This window comes from Aquila chrysaetos, chromosome 12 (genome assembly GCF_900496995.4).
Source record: "Aquila chrysaetos chrysaetos chromosome 12, bAquChr1.4, whole genome shotgun sequence".
In the NCBI taxonomy this organism is placed as follows: domain Eukaryota; kingdom Metazoa; phylum Chordata; class Aves; order Accipitriformes; family Accipitridae; genus Aquila; species Aquila chrysaetos.
This window is the reverse complement of record NC_044015.1, coordinates 40230533-40253284: the sequence shown is the minus strand read 5'-3', so window position 1 is coordinate 40253284 and position 22752 is coordinate 40230533. Positions and strand designations below refer to the sequence as shown.

The 22752-nt window shown below is 52.6% G+C and overlaps 1 protein-coding gene and 1 long non-coding RNA gene across 2 annotated transcripts; one reads left to right on the top strand and one right to left on the bottom strand.

Annotated features, from left to right (window-relative positions):
- Positions 1-3236: 3236 nt before the first annotated feature.
- FOXD3 (forkhead box D3) lies at positions 3237-5658 on the bottom strand. Its single transcript, XM_030034232.2, has one exon. The coding sequence runs from the start codon at positions 5107-5109 to the stop codon at positions 3862-3864; it is 1248 nt and encodes a 415-aa protein (XP_029890092.1). The 5' UTR covers positions 5110-5658; the 3' UTR covers positions 3237-3861.
- Positions 5659-6085: 427 nt separating this feature from the next.
- On the top strand, positions 6086-6986 carry LOC115349491. The gene is made up of 3 exons (XR_003926114.1): positions 6086-6362; positions 6492-6589; positions 6776-6986. It is a non-coding gene; the product is annotated as an uncharacterized LOC115349491 (long non-coding RNA).
- Positions 6987-22752: the final 15766 nt, after the last annotated feature.

Sequence of the window (22752 nt, the reverse complement as noted above, 5' to 3'; positions counted from 1 at the left end):
GGTGTTCCCTCCGCCGGTACCGGCAAACCCGGCCTCAGCTCTGCCCTCCCGCAGCTCCGGAGCGGGGTCTCCGATCGCTGCCCCGCCGGGGGGGGGGGTGTGGATGGAGGAGGGGGGGGGCCGCAGTCTTTCAACACCCGTTAGCCCGTTAACTCTCAGCCCCGCTCTGTGCCCGGGGAGAGATCAATTACGCTCTAAACGGGCGGCGTCGAGAGCAATTAGCGCGGAGGCGGCGGGGGGGGGGGGGGGGGGGGACGCGCAACTCCCGCGGCCGCGCAGCGCCCCGGCCCCGCCGGCTGCGAAAGCGAGAGGGTTCCCCGGGAGACCCGCAGCAGCCGAGGAAATGGCCCTGCTGAGCCCATCTCGCCCCTTTTTCAAGCAACCTGGTGGTTTAGAGGATTTAGGGCCAGATCTTATCTCCAGCCCCATTGTACATTCTCCGGCCGGAGGGAGCGGCGGGTCCGCGATTGTAATAAATAATTGGGGGGGGGGGGGCGGGGCAAGGGAGGGGGGGGCTTTGGGTAAACTCTCCGGGCTGCGAGGATGGTCATTTTCCCGGTGCTTAGGATCTAGTTACTTTCAATACACCCCAGGGACCGACACGACACGGCTTATACTAATAGGCATCTGTCACCGACCGTGTCAAGTTTTGCCATATGCGTCCCACAAGTTTGTGGAAGGAAAAGGGAAAAAAAAAAAAAAAAAGAGGAAGAGCAAGAAAAAAGACTTTCTGTTATCTGGTTGAAGGGAGCGGCTGCGGAAAACTTTGCCGGGAGATGCCGTCCCCGGCTGTCCCCGGCCCGCCGCCGTTCCCGCGGAGGGCTGTGCCCCTCTCCGCTGGAAAGCTGCTCGCCGGCCCGGCTGCAAACCCTCCGCCGTTTGGGGACCGATTTCTCGTACACCCCCGCACCCCGAGCCCCGCCGGTAGCCTTACGAGACCCTCCGGGCCTCCCCCCACCACGTCGTGCCCCCCCCCGCTGTAAAAGCTCTCCCATCCCGGGCGATTCTAGGCAACGGGATTGCTCCCGGTCCCCCCCGGGGAGGTCCCGGGACTGGGGGGGGGGGGGGTTGCTCCCGGCCCCGAGAGGAGGAGGAGGAGGAGGAGGAAGGGGGGACGCGCCCCCTGCAGGTCCCGGTGCGTTACTGCAGCCCCCCCGCCGCCACCGGGAGCCCTCACCTGCCCGCAGGGTCCCCGCTGCCGCTCCCGGGCCGGCCCCGCGGCTGCGGGAAGGCAGCGGTTCCCACGGGGAGGCGGACGGACGGACGGACGGACGGACGGATTGTCGCCGCCGCCGTCCTTCCCGAGTGCCGTTCCCTCCCGGTGCTGCCGGGCCCTTCTTCCCCGGGAAAGGCTTCTCCGGTGCCGCCGATCGCTCTCCTCGGCGATCGGGGAAGAGGGAGGGAGGGACGGGGGGTGGGGGGGAAGCCGGGGAGGGGGGAGAGAAGGAGAGGACGGAGATAACGGAGGGAGAAAGCCTTCCCGGGGCCGGCCCGGAGGGAGGCGGCGGGGAGGAAAGTTGCCGGTTCCGCAGATGCCGAGCCCGAGGTATTGCTGCTATGTGGGGAAATATGAGCGAGTAATTTTATAAGTAACAAAGGCCGGGGAATGGAATGAGCCCCTGTTATCCGGTGTCCTCTGGAAGCCCTGGATCAGCAGGTTCTTGAGCCTAAAAGCGAATTCAAGAAGAGGCTCCTTTCCCTTTTCCCAGGGGTATCCGCTAAATATAGAAATAACCTCCGCGCGTGTTTGCACAAATCACCTACCATTTGCTGTTTGTGTAAAACCGATTAGCCAGACACAACTGTGAAACAACTTGTGACTTTTATAGCCGCCGAGCACAAACAAATTTAGATCCGCCGGGCAGAGGAGCCCCCGGTGGGGGCCCGGGTCGGGCCCGGCCGGACACCGAATCCCCCCCCCCCCCCGCCCCGGTTCGCTTCAGGTGCCCGTTCTCCCTCTCCCCGTCAGCTGATTAGCGAGTCCTTCTTTATAAAGTTCAAACTAGCTCATCGCCGGGCTGCTTGTTTTATTTTAGTCCGGGCGTGCGGAGGTATAAATATTTACTTAGGAAGAAATAATATTTACTGCTTACCGGGAAAGCGAGGACACTTTTAGGGAGTGAGTGACGGTGAAAATCCCCCGGTGCCGGTGGGTGTCAGGGCTGGAAGAAGCCCCTCGTCCTGCTCCTCCCGCAGCCAACCCCGGCGCCCGCTGCAGCCCGCCGGCAGTTTACGCCGCCGGTTTTCCTAACAAAGAACGCGAATTATTTAGGCGGAAAAGCCAAATCCACGAAGGTTTTCAAAAATTCAACGTTTGGCGAGGGAGAGAATGAAGTACCAAACACCGTCAGGGCACTGGAGAGACCGAGTGCCCGATAGCTCGCCAGACCCCAAAGCGGGGTTTTCAATATTGTAACGCGCCACAGATTATTAATATTTTTTTTTCGTCTTGGCCGTCTCTGTATTTTAGCCCCGAAAAATGCACGCAAATGTACATTTTTTTTTTTTTTGGCAGCTGCCCTTAAAACTTAGTTATTAGGAATTAGCCGGGAAAGGCCGTTCCCTTTCCGTGGGAACGCGGAGCCGCTCCTTTATCACCGATTATTTCCCCGACCTGAACGAAAGATCCGCGCTCGGACACCGCACGGGCGCGGCTCGAATTTTATTTCTTTTTGTCAATTTTTTTTCCTTGCAAAATAAAGAATAAACGTTGCTTAGATCGCCCCAACGCCTTTTATTTAAAACCATTTCCCTTAGAGCCAACCCAAAGCGTACCTAGTCCGGCCGGGAAGGGGCAGGATCCCGCAGCGCCGGGATGCCGAGCCGAAGTCAGGCTGAGAAAAAATTAATATATTTAGGGGGGGGGGGGGGGGGGGGGAGAAAAAAAAAAAAAAGAAAAAAAAATCACGGCACGGTTGAGGGAGTCTCGGACCTGCCGGGGAAGGTTTAATTTGGAAGGACTCGCTGGGATGCCGGTCCGGCAAGGAGCGGGGCCGGTGGCTGTCGTTGCGCGGCCGCGGAAGGCGCATCCCGAAGCGGCGGAAGGAACCCGCGGGGCCGTGGGAAACCCGCCCGGTTCCGCACCGAGACCGGCGATACCCAAACCTCGGTGGGAAGGAGAGAGCCGGCGCTCCGCGGGCGCGGGTGCTCCTCCGCCCGCTCCTCCGTTTTCCAGCCTCCGCGGCCCCCTGCTCGGGTGGGTGCTCAAAGATACGCCTCTCACACAAAGACGGGCAGAGCATTTTAAAAATTTATTTACAAAGTTGTGTACAACACGAAGGGATAACATTTAGAATACATATATTCATTCATATATAAACAGACTTCTATAATAGAGTGACAGCGTTTTCCTCCTCTGTGGGTTTTTTTTTCCTCCAAAATTCTTTTTTGTTGCTGTTGTCGTTCGTTCGTTTAATATTTAAAATTTCCCCCGCTTATTGTTTTTCTTTTTTGTATACATTTTTTGTTTGTTTTTTTCCTCGTTTGTTCGTTTATTTCGGATAAAACCGCTCGGAGCGCCGGAACCTTCAAAAAAAGTGAAAGTTCGCAGCTCCTAATCGCGACCGTCATTTCGCCTCTTTAGAAAAATAAAAACCCCGAAAGCAACGTCAGTGATTTTTGATACAAATATGTACAAGCGGCGGTGGCGGTGGCGGTTGGGGTGGGGTGGGGGGGGCCCGACGCCGGCTCCGGAGCCCGAGCGGGGCGGCCGCGGACCCCCGCACACCCCCTCCCCCCCCCCCAACACACACACACACACACAGAGCCCCGAGGGGGCGGCCGGCGGCGGGGCTGCAGGAACCCGCCGGCCGGGGGGCTACCTACCGCCGGCCGGGGGGCTACCTACCGCCGGCCGGGGGGCTACTGCGCCGGCCACTTGGCCTGCACGGCGGCGGCGGCGGCGGGGGCGGCGGGCTGCAGGAACTGGCCCGCGATGATGTTGGTAGGCACGCTGAGGATGGGGGCGATGGCGGCGGTGGTCCTGGCCAGCGCCAGGGGCTGGTGGGCCATGAGGGCCGACTGCACGGTGACGGGCGGCCGCAGGAAAGTCTGGGCGCCGGCGGCCGAGCTGGCGGCCGGGACGCCGATGATGTTCTCGATGCTGAAGGAGGGGCGGCTGCTGGGCTCGGACTTGACGATGGAGCCGGCGGCTCCCAGGCTGTTGAGCTGCAGCTGGAGGCCGGGGCTGAGCTGGGAGTTGAAGGCTTTGCGGCCGAGCTCGCCGGACGGCAGCAGCGGCACGGCGGGCGGCAGCATGGGCCCCACCGGGGGGATGTAGGGGTACTGCAGCGCGGCGGCGGCGGCCGCCGGGTGGGTGTAGGCGCCGGGGTGCAGCCCGTAGGGGCGGCCGTAGGGGCCGGCCAGGCCGTAGGCGCCGAAGCCCTGCATCATCAGCGCCGTCTGGTCCCGCAGGTGCTCCTGCTGGTGCCGCTTGAAGCGCTTCCTGCGGCGGAGGAAGCTGCCGTTGTCGAACATGTCCTCGGACTGCGGGTCCAGCGTCCAGTAGTTGCCCTTGCCCGGGTTGCCGGGCTCCCGGGGGATCTTGACGAAGCAGTCGTTGAGGGAGAGGTTGTGGCGGATGCTGTTCTGCCAGGCGGGGAACTTCTCCCGGTAGTAGGGGAAGCGGTTGCTGATGAACTCGCAGATGCCGCTGAGCGTCAGCTTCTTCTGCGGGCTCTGCAGGATGGCCATGGTGATGAGGGCGATGTAGGAGTAGGGCGGCTTCACCAGGCTGCTCTTGGGCTTGCTCTGCCCCGCCGCCGCCGCCGCCGTCGCCCCGCCGCCGCCGCCGCCGCTCGCCCCCTCCTCGCCGCCCCCCTTGCCGCCCTCGGCCGCGCCGCCGGGGGCCGCCTCGGCCGGGCTGCCGCCGCCGCCGCCGCCGCCGCCGCCGCCGCCGCCGCTCTCCGCGCCCGCCTCCGCGGGCAGCGCCGGCTCCGCCGCCTCGTCCAGCGGCAGGCGCGGCAGGGCGGCGGGGCTGCCGGCCTCGCCGTCGCTCTCCTTGCCCGGCCCGTCGTCGCCTTCGCCCACCACGTCGATATCCACATCCTCGGCCGCCGGGACGGCGGGGCCGGACATGTCGCCGGCGCTGCCGCCGCCCGACAGGGTCATCCCCGCTCGGCGGAGCGGGCGCGGCGGCGGGGCCTCCCGCCCGCACCCGGCGGGGCGGCGGGTTCCCCCCGCGCCCCCCTCCCGCCGCTCCTCCGACCGGCCCCTGGGGCTAGACCCGAGCGGCCCGGCTGCCCCCCGCGGCGCCGTCCCCGCGGGGCATGGGGCGGCCGCTCCCGCTCCTCTCCCGTCCGCGGCGTCCCGCGGCGCGGGGCTGCTGCCCTGGCCGCCCGGTCACCTCCGGCTGCGCGCCCCGCTCCCGCCGCCGGGCATCGGGGCTCAGGCGGCGACGCTGGCTCCCGCCCGCCGCGATGGGCGCCGCTGGGCGCCGGGCATGGGGCCGCCGCCGCCGCCGCCGCCGCGCCTCCGCGGGCACCCGCCGCTCCACCGCTCCGCTCCGCGGCCGCGGCCCCGCCGCGCACCGCTCCGCCGCCCTCGGCTCTGTCTTTCTGGGTCGCTTGGTCGCTTGGTTTTTTTTCCCGGTTGGTTGTTTGGTTTGTTTTTTTTTCCTCTCTCTCTCTCTCTGGTTTTTTTGGTTGGTTTTGGGTTTTTTTTGTCCTCCTCTCCTCTTGCCCGCGTTTGGTTTGGTTGGTTTTTTTTTTTTTTTTTTCCCCCCCCTTGGCGGGGGGGGGGGACGGAGCTCCCGGCGGCCGGGCGGGGCGGGGGGGGGGGCAGGAGGCCGGGGCGTCGCGGGGCCTCGCTCGCCACTTTGGAAGCGCGGCGGTCCGGACTGCCTGATAGATTACTTTCCCGTTAAAGATATACTCGGAGGCGGCGCCACGTGACCGCGTGACGTCAGGCGCCCCGCTGTGAAGTCATGCAAAACTCGAGTTGTTTCATGGACTGTCAACAAAGAGCAGCGGCGAGCTCCGCTCCGCCCGCCCCGTCGGGCCGCCCGCCCGCCGGGCCGTCCGCCCCGACGGGTCCGCCGCAGCCCGCCGGGACCCGGCAGCCGTGTGTGTGTGTGACCCCCCCCCAAAGCTGCCGCCCCGGGGGTCCCGATGCCGCCGTCGCTGTCGGTGCCCGGAGGCCGCCGCGGTGCGCTCGGCAGCGGCCGCCCCGACCGAGCGCAGGCTCAGCGGACGCGTCGCCGTAAGAGCGCTTAAACCCGCCAAGTTCGGGCTCTGAAATCACTTTTCCGTGGTTTTCCTTTTTTTTTTTCTTCTTTTTCTTTTTCTTTTTTTTTTTTTTTTTTTCCAACAGCAGCACCAGCTGGGAGCGGAAGATCAGAGAATGGCTATTGATTAATCTATTAGGTTAGTTGCAGGGAGAAATAAAAAAGACGTAAAATAACAAAGGGAAACTATAAATAAAGAAGCTTTTAGCCGGTTCCTTTTTTTTTCCTCCTCTTTTTTCTTTTTTTTTTCTTTTTTTTTTTTTTCCAGAGGTGTTAACGACTTAATCATTGCGGGCGTTAGCATATGAAAAAGTAGGAAATGAGGGAGTGTGTGTGAATGTGAGGACCGTATTGACGCGGCCCCAGGTAAGCCCCGGCCCGGGGAGAGGCGCCCGGCGGGGCGGGAGGGGGCCCGGCCGCCCACCCACCCCTGCCCCGGTGCGCCCAGGAGAAGGACCCCCCGCCCGGGACTTCGGCCGCGGGTGGCTCACGGGGCTTCGCTTTTTAATTCGTGTCCCCCCCCCATCCCCTCGTTGTTGGTCATTCTCGCAGGTGTTGTCGGATTTCGGGGAATACAATTAAATTAGGAAAATGCCCCACGAGCGAACAGTTTCACAATCTTCCCGCGGGGCCGGCTCCCTCCCTGCGCGGCCGCGGACCCGCCACCCCGCGGGGTTCCCCCCCCCCTCCCCGCTCCGGCTCCTTTTTTACGCGTTTCCCGGCGGATCTCCGCGGACCGTGACCCTGGCCTCCGCACCCGCGTACCGCCCGCCCGCCCCACTCACATACCGACGTGCACACTCACACTCACACTCACTCACACACTCACACTCGTTCCCCCCCCCCGCCCCGTTGCATCCCAAAGGCTCTCCCAGGGAAAAGGGAAGGAAAAAAGACCAACTCCGCAGCCCTCTGTTTCATTTGTTGCGCTTTTCTTCGACACAATAAAAGTCAAATTAATTGATTCATACCATTAATTACGGTGCTTAGCGTGAAAAGAAACGTTTCCCCTCGATTAGGGCTCTATTGTGCTAATCCCGTGTTCAATCACGGGTGCCGACTGAGGGGCCCGGCCCGGCGGGGCGGCCCCGCTCCGCGCCCCTCCGCGCCCCTCCGCGGACCGCGGGGTGGGTGGGTGTTTGTGTGTTGGGGGGGGGGGGCTGCTGCGGCTCCCAGGGCTTCAGGCGGCGAAGTTTAGGAAAGTATTTAGGAGCCCACCCGGCTGGAAAGTATTGAGGAGCCTAGCCGGGCGGAGTGGGGAAGGAGAAATGGTTTTCCAAAAATCAGGAAACTTTCCCCGAAATATCCCGGGAGCCCCCGAAGTTCAAGGGCTGAACGTGAGCAGGAGCAGGGGCTGCGCCCCGCAAAGCAATAAAATAATTAAAGCAGGCGATGCGGAGGTGGAAACCCACAATAATGCCACCGCCAGAAATAGAAAGTGGGCGCCCATATAGACAGATAGATTTAGCAACAGGAGAAAAACAAACTGTATCGTCCGGATCGATACGGAGTCAAATAGAGACACGGCAAGCAGCGGGGAAAGGGAGGATGGAATAAGTTATGATAGAGAGGGAGAAATTAATTACAACTCAATTTGATTCTAATATGGCAAAGCAAGATCCCGGCTGCGAAGCGAGTTAAAAATAAATCCGGAGGCTGAGCCTCGGGGGTGGGGGGGGTGCTGGGGGGGGGACTGAGGAGGAAAGGCAGAGCTGGGGCAATTTCTGCTTCTGTAATCGTTTTAAAGGAAGGAGAAACCAAAGGTGTCCCCTTTCATCTCCTTAAGCCTATTACTTTCACTAATGAGTTATATAAATCGTTGACCTGACCTGGATTAAACCAGCATTGTGGTTCGTTATAAACGTGCGGGGGTAAGAGGGGCTCGCAGGAGAGGGGCTGCGGCTGAGAAATCCCTGTAAAATAAACATATCCAAGGCGGGGACACATACACACACATCACACACATCACACACGCACACAAACATCCCCGGGCCGTGGCCGGAGCTGCGGGGCCGGAGTCGGACACACCACCGGCCCCGGGGCCTGGACCCCCCCCTCCCCTGGCCGGGTTTTGCGCTAAAGATGCAGATTTTCAAATATATCTGCGCTTTTTTTTTTTTTTTTTTAAGGCCTCTGTTTGCACGTGTTTGGTTTCTTTTTTTTTTCTTTTTTTTCTTTCCTTTTTTTTTTTAATTGTAATAAATCGCCTGTAAAACCGGCAGACCTCAGTGTAAAACGAAATTGGTCATGTTTCCAAAACGGTTTCGGATTTATTTGTATTGGAAATGTATAAACATCCATTCTGTAAAAGGCAACACGTTTAATTAACGATGAGAGAGCAGTTAGGGGCAGAAAGCTAGTAAAATTGTGTGATAAATTTATGGCATTGTTAGCGTGCTTTTAATTATGGCTATTATGTTAATTATTTCACATTAGCATGGAGTTATCAGCAGCATGTCAGATTTAATCAAAACGAGCCTTTCTCTCGAAAATTGTGCTTTTCGTTCGCCGCGAGGAGAACGGGGGGTCCCGAGCCGAAGCCGCTCCCCCCCCCCCCTTCTTTATGTATTTAAAAATAAATAAATGAAGGCTTTTAAAAAGAGGACTTCCCATTGAAAAGAGTGGCTGGACGTGATCCGGGCTGGTGCAGGCGGCAGATCCCTTTAGGCTACCGCGAGCAGCGCAGGGAGGCAGAGGAGAGAAGCGACGCTCTTGTTTTTTAGGAATTCACCATTTTCACCCCCTCCGGAGAAGGCACTTTATCATTTTGGATCATTCTGTCAAACAATATGATGTTGCTCATTTTTATCTGTCCCGTTTTACAAAGCCCCCGTTCACACTGCTGGCCAGGACAACACGCCTGAGTACAAAAGAATAAAAGAGACAAGCCGGGAGAATATAGGATCGCTGCATGGATCAAAAAGGAGAAAAGAGGAGGAGGTGTGAGTGTGAGGGGGGGGGACGCCGTGGGGGCTCGCAGCGGGCCGGGGCCGGCTCCCTGCCCGGCGCTGCCCCGCAGGAGCGCGGCGGGGGCTCCCGCAAACGTTCCGCAGCCCCCGGGGCCACCCCCACCTCTCTCCCGCCGGGCCGGTGCTACCGGGGAGGCGACCCGCCGGTTTCCGAAACGCTTCCGTGCAAAAAGACAAAAAAAAAAAAAAAAAAAAAAAAAGATATAAATTAAAAAATAAATAAATAAATTGCCGGTTGGGGAGCAGCCGGCAGCGGGGCAGGCGGCGAAGTTGGATTTTTTTTTTGGGGGGGGGGGGGTGTCTGTCCGCGCCGAGGTGCGGAGCAGCCCCCGCTCTCGCCTTCCGCGCCCGCGGAGAGTCCGCGGCAAACGCTCCGCCGGCCGCCGCGCAGCCCTCGTCGATGCCGGCTGCCCTCGGGGCGCTGCACCACCCCGGCCTCCGCCTTCTCCCGCTCCGCGCAGCCCCGCGGAACCTCCGCGGAGCCCCCGCGGAGCCCACCCGGCTCTACCCGCGCCGCGGTGAGCCCCCTCCTCCGGCCGGCCCCGCTCCCCCTTCCCCACGGGAGCGGGGGGCTGCGACCACGGCAGCTGCTGGCTTATTTTTAGAGCATTTCCATTCCTCCGGTTAATTTTAGATCGATTCATTATTTAGCCCCAGTTCGCCTTTAGGGAAACCCAAGCTGGGGGCTTGCCGGCGCTCCGCGGCTGCGGAACTTTCCCCCGCGCGGAGTTTATTTTCCTTTAGGTACATATTTACGCGGTCCTTTGCCTCCTCTCTCTGCCCTCCCCTCCCATGGGAGCTGAACCAGGCGGTGGATGGGTGCTGGGGGTGGGGGGGCACCCAGCGGTGCTGGCTCACTGGGGACATCCCGGTATTGGCCATAGGCAGGAACGGTCCGGGGACCTGGCAAAAGCAGGTAGCAGCGCTCAGGTGCCCCCGTAACATATTCTCTTGGGACTCATGAAATAAAAGCAAAATTGTCAGAAGAGTGGAGCCCAGTACAGCTTAGATTCGGGTGTTTTACAAAGCAGGGAGAGAGCGAAATTAGTCAAGTAAGTTAAAATACAGAATTATTATCGGGCAAATTGGACTGTGTGAGCAGAGGAACTCTGCTGCCTTTTGTGCAAGACGGCGGTAAAGTTAGTTGAGATCCAATTTAAAAAAAACCCACACCACCAAAACCGTTTGGCAGTTGTTCAATAAAAATGTGTTTATTCTTCAGATTTTCATTTTGCAAATCCCCACTCTAAACCAGCGGATATGTGTCCCCCAGTTTGCAGCCTGCAAGCACCCTGTGCTCGCTCCGCACTCCCGCACAGTCCCGGCCATCCAGCAGCGGCGGTTCCTGGAAGGGCCCTGCTCACGTCCCCGAGCATCTCCAACAAAATGGCTAAAACTCATCCTGTAAACACCCGGTCAAATCCCTGTCCCTGGAGGATGCTCCTGTGAGGCATAATAAATACACAGCAAAAAACCTGCAGAGGCAAGTCTCAAGAAAATCCTTTAAATTTGCTTTATTTGAGGGAGGGGATGGGTGGGAAGGGGTGACCCTGGCCCAGCTCCTGGGGTGGTGAGGGGGGGGAGGCAGGCGGCAGCCCCCGGCCCGGCTCCGTGCGATGCCGGGGTGCGACGTCCTCACCCTCCGGGGAATGGCTGGTCGGTGAGGGAATGTTCTCGGGCCATCATTTCTCCTTCAAAACCTGGGGATTTCATCATGCAGGGAGGGAGAGGGGAGGCTCGATGGGCTTGGGAAATGATGGGCATCATTTCATATGAAGATGCCTTTATTTGTCCGAGGAAGGGAAGTAAATCAACGTGACATAATACTTTTCCCTTCATCTACGCATGGCCCAAAGGGACGGTGCAAACAGTGCTGATTTGGTGGCAAACATGGGGACGCGTCTCAAAAAGAGGGGACGCAACCCAAAAAGAAGGGACGCAACCCAAAATGAGGGTCCGCAGAGAGGCAGCGGTGGAAGCTCCCTTCAAACCGCTGCCCGTGCGTGTTTTCATACTGACTTTGCAGGTAGGCAGAAGGTGTGAGGAAGGCACAGCAGGTTTTTGTCTCCGTTGTTCCCCTTGCCCGTGAGATGCAAATGGCTGAGAAGAAGCTAAGAGGATTTCCAGGGATGTGAGGAAATCCCTTTGCCGAAAGCAGCATCGCTGCGAGCCCTGCATGGGCTGGCCCAGTCCTCTTCCCAGCGTGAAGCTAACGCGTACTTAACTCAGAGACGCTCCCGTGAGATTTTGCACATCGTGAGAGTGCCCAAGGAACGCCACGAGCTGATTCAGGATTTAGTTTTATTGATCGGCGCCGCCAGGACGTCGGCGGGAGCCAGCTCCCCCTCCACGTGCTCTCATGCTTCCCAGGGCTTCATTTGTTTGTTTTTTCCAGGATAGTTTTGTAAGCCGTTCCTCTGGCTCGTGTATAACACCCTCGATTCCCTTTATTAAGCACGGAAAGACAAGAGGTGAATTATCGCTGTTGTTAATAAAATTACTCTGCTAATATTTTTCCCCAACACATTGAATATTATTGATACATAACGGATGAAACCCCTCTTGACGCAGGCGGCCGGCGCAGGGCCTATGCATCACCGCAGCTCCACGTACACCATCCAAATGGTGCCTTGGTGGAGCGTAAGTGGTGCACAGGCCTTTTATGGGCCTTCTGCAGAACGGTGAATTTTACCCAAAATGCAGGTTAAAACCCATGCTAGGTATTAATGTAATCAGGTCCATAATCTCTCCGTCAAAAACTCCCCAAACACCTCTTCACCTGCTAAACCAGGTAGCTCCTTATCTGGAGAGTGCTCTAACACATTTTAGGGGACTCTTTGCTTTTTTTTCTGTAAAGAAAATACGCATTGCTAAACCCCTCCAAGTCCTGGCTTAGTGGCAGAGCGAGGGGAGTCACTGAAGGGCCGTCCCGACTTGCCAAGTGTCTGCGCCGGTCCGACATTTTCCTCCCCTACCTTCAAAATACAGAATTGAGTCATTGCAATTTTTCTATGAAAAGTGGGTGACTTCCACAAACTTCTTGGAAACAGAACCAGCAGCTTCAGAAAGAAAAAAGTCTGTGGGTTTTTTTCCAAAATCCATTTTTTGGGCCCCAAATAATTTTTTTCTCTTCCTTTTTGGGGCAACACGGACCATTTCCAGCAGAGCTGCTTCCTGCCGTTCCCCACAACGCTTCTTTGTCAGTTTGACCATTAGGGTACTTCTGTGAATTCAATTTAGATCCTTCACCTTATTAGAAGAATCTTTATTAAACGTTTTATTCAAGTATTTTAATGCCTTACAGGGCATGTTGTAAAACCCTAATGATTTCAGAAGCTTCTTTGAGGGATCACAGGCAGCGCAGAGCCCGGATGAGCGTTTCCAGCGCTTGTTTGATGGGAGCACATGTTGGCAACCTAGCTCGTGCCTAGGACAGGACGGATAAAATCAGGGAGGGTTATAATTTTAACAAAAAATCACTAAAGAGTGGTGTTTCTAATCAAAAGGGGAGGATGTGAACAATCAGTGTTTATTCCTTAAACCACATCAACATTTTTTTTTTTTTTGGTTGGATTTCCTGCTTCGGCCCAGGTAAAAAAGGTTTCCGAGAGGAATTCCAGCTAAGGAGGTGATGAAACAGTGTATTGAGCTCATCAAGCAGTATTTACAGTCTGTAAATAAAGCTTATTTAGGGGCTCTTGTTAAAATATTACATGATGGAGGAGTTCAACAGGCATGTTTAAATGGATTCTAAGCAACTGGGCAGAGAAAAAATATGTCTGTGGGACCATGAAACATTTATCTGTCCAGAAGGAGAGGGAAAAAAAAGCCAGGAATGATCTATCATAAGGGAGGAAATCTGCACCTCAGCATTTGCCAAAATGTCTTAATTGCTTTGTAAACTCATCTAAATAAATAAAACGTGGAGCAGCTCTCTGCTACGGACGAGCGTGGTCTGCGCAGCGGCGAGGATCACTTGGGGATAAAAGATCTAATCCTGCCCAGGGCTGGGCTCACTCCCGTCTCGGGGCTGCTGTGGGGTTTATTGCGGCCGTGGCCGGTGCGGGAGGGTAGGAAAGTTTCACAGGGCTTGTGGGGGGGGTCATGGAGGTGTGCGGGGGCTGCCGTCCCACCGGCCGGGCGGCTGACACGGGGAGCAGTCCCCTGCACCAGCCCTTGGCCGTGGACAGGAGCCGCTCGGGCGGCTTTCAGCCCCGCTGGAAACTCTGACAGCCGTCGTGGCTCCTCTTTACTCAGTCTTTTTACCGCTGCTTGTAAGTTTTACTGGTGAAAATGGCTCTGTGCGATACTTGCAGATCATTTACTTTGAGGACTCACGCAGCACAGGTGTAAGAGGGCTTCTTCTGCTTCCTTGGGTTTATTTAAAACTGCCCAATTTGTGGGGTTTTTCCCTACTTCCCTTGGGAAAACATTCCACCGCCTATGACACACTTCTCCTTGTAGTTGGTCTACATAGGCCATTTATTAATTTTACCTCATTACTGCTTGTTACACCTCTTAGCACCAATGCAGAGTTAACGTTCATTCATAATAAGAAGACATTTGTGCTGACATAAAGCTTTCAAGCCAGTGATCTCAAAACACCGAATGGGAATGAATGAATTTAACTTGTGCAACTCATTTAACTACGGAAAAGCGTTTATTGTTCCCCGGTGCTGCAAAGGGAGATACTGGGGTTCACCGGGAGCAACCCCAGTTAGTGCCTAGCACTCAGGTCTGTCCTCGTGGGATTGCACCCTCGCCCTTCTGCAGGCTGTGCCAAGTCCTCCTCATCCCCAGCTCTTACTCTCCGCCCTGCTCCAAATAAGCAGGGAGATGGCTTTCCTCCTCAAAATCCAAAAGAGATCGCCGCTCAGCGCACGAGGGCACGCTACATTTCACCCTAAGAGCGTTGGGCCCCCAGAGCGCAGGTAACTGCGCTGCGGCAATGAAAAAGGACTTTCGGATTCACTTCCAATGAGCTCTTAGTCCTTCATGGCTCTGGGTTTGGGGGTTACTGACTGACGCCCGAGCGCAGGCTCTGCGCTCTCCAGCCTTTCGCCGAACTGCTCGGGAATAGGAAACGGCTGCAGTTTTTCAAAGGTGAAAATAGTCATTAGGTCCCTGCGCCCATTGAGAGCCGCCTGTGTGTACGTGTATCTGCAGCTTGGGAATGCGTTTTTAAACTAATTGCACTTCTCTTGGGATGGGGTTAGGACTTACATCAGGTCAGATCCCGGTGCTGTTTCAGAACGGGGTAAAGCTCGCACGGGCTTGACAGGTGAGGAGGTGGCTCCTCTCTTACGCGTTCGGTTTGTTTCTGGAGTATAACTGACCTCTACCTATCCCTGCAGCCTGCAGTTCCAGGTCCGGCTTTGTTAGATCTGTCAGGGTCTTTCTCAACGCAAAGGGGTGAACTTCCTGAATATTCCTCCAGCCCTATAGCCCGTGTTTCCAGAATTACTCAGCGTAGCATTTAAACCGTGTAAATTAATGGGACTTAAATATGTGCTTCAAGTTAACTGTATTCTAAAGCTGAACTAGAGTTTCATTTTCCAGGTAAGTCTTGTTAAAATTTGTAAGGTAAATTTTCATCTTCATATATATGAAATATCTTCCTTCCTCGCTTTCTCCTGATAGATTTTACCATTGTATTGTCATTTCTTAGTGAACCTCGACCTGGAGCAATGGTCATTCCTGTATCAAAGCCGCAACCAACGCAGCTCCTGAGTTACTCCCGTGGCGGCTGGAAGGGTCCTGCAGGGCTGGTTTGTGTTAACGGGCGCTGCTCACGGAGAGACGATGACCGGAGGAGGCACACGGCTGAGACTTTGTCACAGTATCTTGCCAGTTTGGCTTCTATTAACCACTAACTAATGGCCCAGTCCTGCATCCCTTACATGGACAAAAAAGGACATTTTCTCAGAAAGATCGGCCAGATCCTGAACAACTTTACTCACGTGGTTGCTCTCCATTACAGTAATTATTTGCGTGAATAAGGGGGTAAGGATTGGTAAGGATTTTTTGGGCTGTTGTTCTGGGAAGGACATATGTCTAGCATAGCTTTAGCTAACATGTCCTGCATGTTTTACGTGTTTCTTATGTGTGCGAAATGTAATATACTTATATGTTTTGGAGTCATGTATTTAGATATGATCTCATATAAGTTTGGCAGATAAATATGTTCATATCATATAGCACTGACATACTTATTTTTACTTAGGACTGCTTGTATTCAAGGACTTCTTTCTGTGCTTGGTAGAGTCAGTAGAAGCCTTGCTGTTGGCTTAGCTGGATCATAATTAGGTCCAAATTTTCCCTTCAAATTGCAGCCATCCGTTTGAACAAAAAACATGCTATGCAACCTAGCCATTATGTTTAAGTCAAAGGTTGAATGTTAGATACGGATCCGTCCTGTCAATGGCAAAAAGATTTACGCCTGTCTGTACGAGGCTAGATAATCCCTTGAAACAGGAACGATGTTTTATTTTCTATCTGCCCATGACACTTCAGCGACTGGTCTCTGGGGTCTTATTCCTTCAAAGAATGACGTGAAACAGCCTGAGCTGCAGCTCTGGCCCAGGTGAACGGGTGAATTTGCAAACAACTTTGCGCAACTTGCTGGCAGAATTACCTGGACAGAAATCTCTCCTTAAATTTACCTTTCTCCCACATTACTTGCCTGAATGCATGACGCCAAGGAGGAGGAAGAGGCAGGAAGAGGAATGTCCTGATTCTCAAGAAGCTGCGAGTCTGAAAATGGAGAGTTTCAAAAAAATTCAAGAGGAGAAATAAAATAAATAAATGCTAGGTATAGAAATCAAACACACACTGCCCAATGGGAGAGCAGCGCTTTAATGGTGCAATTAGTGAACAATCTTGCTGAAAGGTCTCTGTGCTCGCTGCCCCTTGGTACCGTACTGTGCTTCTGTGGTGCAATATTTGTTCCTGGTTTCTTCTGGTAAAGTTTATAGATGCAACTTTAAAAAAAGAGGGAGTATTTTCTGTAATTATTCGTTAACCAATCTACTGCAGTAAATTATGCCCCAGCCCCGTGGCTTTCTGTTTAACACGAATCAGATGAAAGCTTCATATTTAGTTTAATAAACCGTAATTTCTGACAAAGGTAACTGTCACCTTTTGTTTCATTCTGTGCGTTTATTTTTCAAGCACCAGAGCTGACCTCCGAACTCAATCTGCACTTGCCTATTGATGCATAAATATCTGTAATATCACAGTAAATTAAATTCAGTTTTAAAGGGTTTCTATTTAACAATCTGTCAGAACTTTCACAGCATTTGATTTCTAGTTTCCTCTGTCCACTGACAGGTTTATCTCAATATGGCTTGATTAATGAAACCTTTTATTTGGAGTAAGCATACCTATTATTACCATAATCTCTTAATGCTTGCTTAGGCAACATTGTACTCTAACAGCAGGGCTCCAAAAACTTCCAGCCCCTTCACTACTTGGCAGAGCAAGCAGCGAGATTTGGGGGCTGGGGAAGGGACAGCACTGTCCTGCCCTGCACTCTCGGAGAGGGGGGGGTGTGTTGCAAAATCAAGCAGTTTCCCAGTTTAGTGCATTTGGAAATGTTATTTCCGTGGAAGTTGGTGCTAAACATGCCTTATCACAAAGTATTTTTACTATAGATTAGCAAATGTACATTTCCTGTGATTAGTCTTACCCTAGGGAGGCAATGGATGTTCTAAAGATGAGTTCTTAAAGATGATTCGTTGAATTTAGGGAAAAAATACTACAGCATAGCCTAGAGAAGTTTGTATAGATTTGGATACCAGAGTCATTGACTTCTGATGCTTGGTTTTCCTCTCATACGGCCCCGGGTAAATCACTTCATCTCTCTGTGCTGTAATCCCATCTCACTGATGGTCACGTGTAACAGAGTAAATAGAGTTACACCATGAGAGCGGCAGAGTAAAACTGCTCCAGATGAGAGAAGGGCCGGGGCAAAACATTTCCATTTTTCTCCGTTGAGTGGGAATAATGCTACTTCCTTACTGCACAGGAGGGTTTGGAAGTTGAATTACTAATTCCACCGTGCTTTCAGCATGCAGCGTTGCTGTTGTCACTGCGGACTGCTCTGCAACAGTGACTTGGATGAAAGATGAAGCGCTTGGATACCCTTAGCGAGACAGAAGCAAGGAAGTAAGCAGCAAGTTGCATCCCTGGATTAGGAAAAGATAAGGACCGTGCTTTTCATCCCTGAGAGATCTTTACGGTTAGACAAGTTCAGGAGAATTGCACCTTTCCCTGGGCTCCCCAAGGATTTTGCTCCTTCCCAGCTTGTACAGGCGGTGGGTGAACTTGCAGCCCCACAGAGAGCAACGGGAGCTCTGACAGTGACTTTAGCAGGGCCAGGGTTCACCGGGAGTTTGGTCCCATTCGTATTCTTGTTTACAGCTGGGGTCTGGGCTTTTTCCAAACTGCTCCTCCCTGGGACTTCTTTGTTTAAGACCTGATTGTCAGACTCCGTCAGGTTCTGCCGAGTCCAGCACTTCTGAAAATGAAGACCCCACCTCCCGGCTTAACCACCTAAAAAAAGATTGAATAATCTAGGTGGGCTCTGACAGCTGGCTTATCTCCAGCTTTCCAGGGACACCCTTTGCTTTTAGCTCTCCAACATCTCCCAGAGACTCTCTAATTGAAGTCCACATCCCGCTGGAGTCAGGGACAAAGTTCCCACCAGTGTCGGTAAAGGTTTGATTGCTGTCCGTGCCAACGTAAGGATCAGACGTGTAAAATGTCACACGTGCTATGTCACTCTAAATAGTCGCGAATCCCTTTTGTCTGGAAATGTAAAGAACTACCACATCAGCATTACGTAACTATTAAAGATGAGAATAATTTTTAAGGCCGTTTGTGTACTTGTTTCTACAGAATGAAAATCTTTCAGGAGGTTTATTTCATTAAGGCATTAATCAGCATCAGGAAAAACATTCTCAGTTCTGCGTTAAGACCCAGACAGGCACTGTCATTCCCATACAAATAACTCGCATACGAGGATTGTATTTATCTATCAGTGTACACACACAAAGAGCACACACAAAAGCATATACAGTACTTTGCACGTATATACTCGATCACAGAATATTTTCGCAGTATAAAAAGTTGGAGAAACTCATTAGAAGCAAATTGTATATTTTCAATCAATAAATGCAATATGGTTCAATGGCCCTGCATACAATGTGTGCTTCTGCAGTACCAGGAGCAATACTTTCAATAGACGAATGCTTTCGATTGTCATAAAAATGTTTATTTGCTGGAAAGTACAGACTTCTGCTCATGCAATCCTCCTTGTAGAATTATTATAATTCCCCAACACGTTTCAGACTTTTTGGGTTGTTTCACACTCTGCTTTTTAACCTTCAACAACAAATATTGTTGTATCATGAAGACAGCAAATCCAAACAATTACATATGTAGTCCAAAGGCATACACAAGAAAATCAATATTTGACGTCTTTGCAACTCCCTCTTTGGAGCAGCGCTCAATAGCTCTTATTCATTATACACTTATATCTCTTTCAGATTCGCCTTTGTCACCAGAAACCCATTTTTTTTTCTCCTTTGACTTCCACATAACTTCTTTGCCCTGTACTTTTACAGATGCCTTCTGGCTATAAATACTAATGAAATCTCTTTGCTTAATTCAATTTTGCTGGTACACTTACAGTTATGACCTAACTTTCCCACGAGAGAGACTGATTGAACATTCCAATACCTTATGGATGGGAGCAAACACTCCACAGAACTGGACTGACAATTTCCATAATTATAGAATTCACAGCCTAATGACCTTAAAAAACAATAAAAAGATCTCTTGTTAATTCCATTTCTGTTACTGACATTCAAGATATTTCATTTTTCACAGGACAACAAATTTACTTTTTATTTTCAAAAGAGCAGTCTATCCTTTTACCCTAGATTAAATTTTCTGAATATTGAAGGATTTCATTGAATATTTAGCATTTCTTTGTCTTTTAAAAGTTAGAATATTTATGATCCTTAGAATGCTTCTGACTGATTTATAGCAATCAATTATAAGAGTGCGTTTTCAAATAGCCCTTTTAAAAATGAAGAATAGAATAATTAAAAAGATCAGAAGTCCTCCCTTGCATATAATTATTTCATTATTTCATTACAGTGCAGAAATTGTTTTTGCTGACTGTGAACAATTTTAATTGAGCAAAATCTGTATTAATATACGATAGCAAGCAGCTCTTCCTAAGAAATAAGATCACTAATTGCCTAAATTTTTATTCAGCACAGTGAGCCTTAAAAGCCACATTGCAATATAAACCTAATCACTAGGTACAGCGGATACTTTTGCCATAGCGGAGACATTCCCAAAGCATAACCTTGCTGTACAGCTAATTTATTCCTTCAACAGGTTTATGGCCGCATGAAACATTTGTTTGGGTGCTGATTTGTCGCAGGCTGGGAGCAGAGAGCTTTGCTGCCAGCCTGCCTGTCCCTGCTCAAGCACGGCTGCCCCTGCCACATGGCCTGAAAGACGGCTCGTGCCACGCATGGCCACCTTGTCCCCACGTTTTGGTGGGGACGCTGCCATGGGTGGCCATGTGCCTTGCCTACGCTGTTCTTGTTCCTCACTTTCTATTGCCTGGCTCCTCCCTCCACCTGCTCTGGGGTCTCTATCTATCTGCTCAACGGAGAGAAAGAGAAACACCACCAGGGAGAAATTAAAAAGGGGACCCTGACTTTGGTGTCTTGAATCACCATGTGGATGAGGTCTCCTCTCCCCGTCAGGATTTGGGGAGCTTCTGCTGTTGCTGAAAGGTCTATACTGTACATACCCCACCCCGGAGCACCCACTGGGAAGGTAGTGACGTTTGCTGCAGGCTGGGTTTTGGGTGGCCTTGCTTTGACCAGGAGACCAGTTCTCAATCTGTCCATGCTGCCGTTGATGTCTGCATGGGGTGCTGCAGTCGGGTGGACACCCCCACGCTGGTGTCTACCTAACAAACCCCAGTCAACTCCAGGCACGGGGAGGAAGCTCCGGAGGAACAGGAGGGAGTGCTGTGCACTTAAATTGGGGTGCTAACATTTGTTTCACTATCACCGGTGCCTCCTCTCTGCATGGAGGGATTTGGCTTGCCCCGGGGACTCTCTCTGCCGCCTGTCGATAACCGCCCTTGTGCTGGCTGGACTGAAACTCCTTTGGCCCCATACGACACGCCAAATTGTCATCTGCTTTGCAAACACACACTGGGTCACTTGGCCACGATGGTCCTTCCCGGCGTTTGCCACAAGGGAAGATGGGACTTGCAGGATGGGTGAGCTTGGGCTGCCCCGGTAGTGTGGGCACTGACAGGGGCTGTATAGGAGGCTGTAGGGGCAAGACTATAGGGGCAAGGCTATAGGGGCAAGGGCACCCCCCAGCTGTTGCCTGCTCCCAAACTCTCCCCAGCCACTGGGGTGTAATATTCTTGCATGCCAAGCACAGGCAGTCCGTTCTTGTGTTCAGCTCCCAAGTCTGAGCTCAACATCCCAGTTGAGTTAATGATGTAGACAAAGAAATACCGGTGAGGTTGCCTCAGAGTCCTTTAACTTAATCAGAGACACTTTTTTAGAATGAAGTAAAGTCTTTTTAATAAATAATAATACCTTAGCCAGCACAGGGCTGGCAGACAGCTTGCAATAGCTTCTGCCTAAGGTCTCCGAGCTTGACAAGAGGAGCGTGCGAGTCCGTGTCGGAGGCGGCACGGTGCCTGGAAGTGCAGATGTGGCCTTATCAGGAAATGGTCGCTGAAGGGGAAATCTGGAGTTTGTCTGAAGTGCAAGTTTCTCTTGTCACGGCGTAGTTGCTTCCGGGGTGCTGGGGGAAGTCGCAAATGGGGCTGCTGCTGGTTTGTGAATAAGGCCCTTTGTCAGCACTCAGCTATGACCCCCTTCCTCTCAAAGACTGGCTGAAGCCCATGCAAAGAAGAGAAGTGGAAATTAAAGGTAAAATTCTGGGCCAATGCAGCAGCCTTAATATGGCGTCTGAATGGGAGAGAAAAGATTTATAATTACCTCAAAGTGAGGCTGGAATTTTCCTCCTGAGCTCATTGCTTTCCAGTCCCGCTGTGAAGTCTTAAATGCAGTTTTGGTGCCAAATTAACACTGTAGCATTAAAGTAAGAACAGTAGAAGTACTAGTACCAATAACACCCGGCAGCAAACACAGCCACATTAAGGATTGCCTGGCAGCAGATGTGATGTATCCCTCTGCTATTCTGTAGTGGCAGCCCTCAGGTATATAGTTATAATTCCTGAGAGAGGCAGGCTCTGGAGATGACAGACTGAATAGTTACAATCTATCAGGAAAAATTTTCAAGGATGAGTTAATGATTTTGTGCAATTTCCAGACCAGGTAGCAGAAGACTGGGACCCTGGAAGCCGGAGTTTCCCTGGGCTGCAGCTCTCCAGGAACAAGTAACTGTTTTTCCCTTGTGCCTCGGTTTCCACATCTATAAACCGAGTAAAGGTCCTGCCTTTTCTGTGAAATGATTTAAATGTATTTCAGAAAAGTGCTATATAGGAAATACTCCAGAGTAGGAAAGGGGGGGGGGGGTGGTATAATCAACCCAACTTTTCCTGTAGTAAAATCAGTGCTAAAACTACTCCTAGGTTAAGGCTTTTGTTACTGCTGAACAGTTACATCCCATGCTTGCCTGAAGAAGGCAGACAGTATAAGGCAGGGAATGTGTCTTTCTTTCTTAGTGACTTTGATGTCTGATATCTGTCCCCAAGTGGATACATGGGTGTTTACATTTCAAGCACCCTGTTACAGATCCTCATAATTCAGCCCTGCTCCCTGCAGTGCAAGCTGCAGCTAGAATTCATTTTTTGCATCCAAACGAGATATGCACACTAATCCAAGCTATTGATGCTGTAAACCAGGCCACTTTGTGTACACCAGCCTAGTTTGTGCACAGGACATGGTCACACACACCATCCCAACCGGGAAACGACTAATGTAGGCTTGAACTGGGACAAATTTACTATCCTCTTCTGCAGGTGGAGGTGGGAAATATTGGAAACTCCTTTTGTATGTGCTTGTTCCTAGCTGGGGTCTGCTGTTGCGTGCCTGGTTTTCATGCACGTGAGCAAGTCTTGCACCTTCCCGGGTGAGCTCTGCTCTGCCATGGGCTTCCCTGGTGACAGTCATTTTACAAGCGACAACAACTGCACAAACGCCAGCACCGGTGCAATTTCCTTCCCAGTCTCCACCAAGTTGGTTTGCAGAAGTCTGAAGCTTAGTTTCCCAGCCTGTAACAAACTGCTAACAGTCTGCTCTTCCACATGTTGGCTGAAAATCTAAAAAGTTGGGAAAAAGCCTCGGTGACTCCACAGTCCGTCCCTCCTGGGTATTTGCTGGAGCTGCTGGCACCCAGTACCCTGCTCCCTGGGCACCAGCCCCGCAAGGCTGGTCCTCACAGCACTCCGGGACTCTGGCAAGGAAAGGAGGGTCCAGCTGCGCCCAGACACATTTCTGAAGCTCTGACCCTCGGCTCACAGCTCTGTCCTTTGAAAACTTT

Coding starts and splice junctions, on each gene's coding strand:
- FOXD3 (XM_030034232.2), bottom strand. CDS start 5,109: ATGACCCTGTCGGGCGGCGGCAGCGCCGGCGACATGTCCGGCCCCGCC.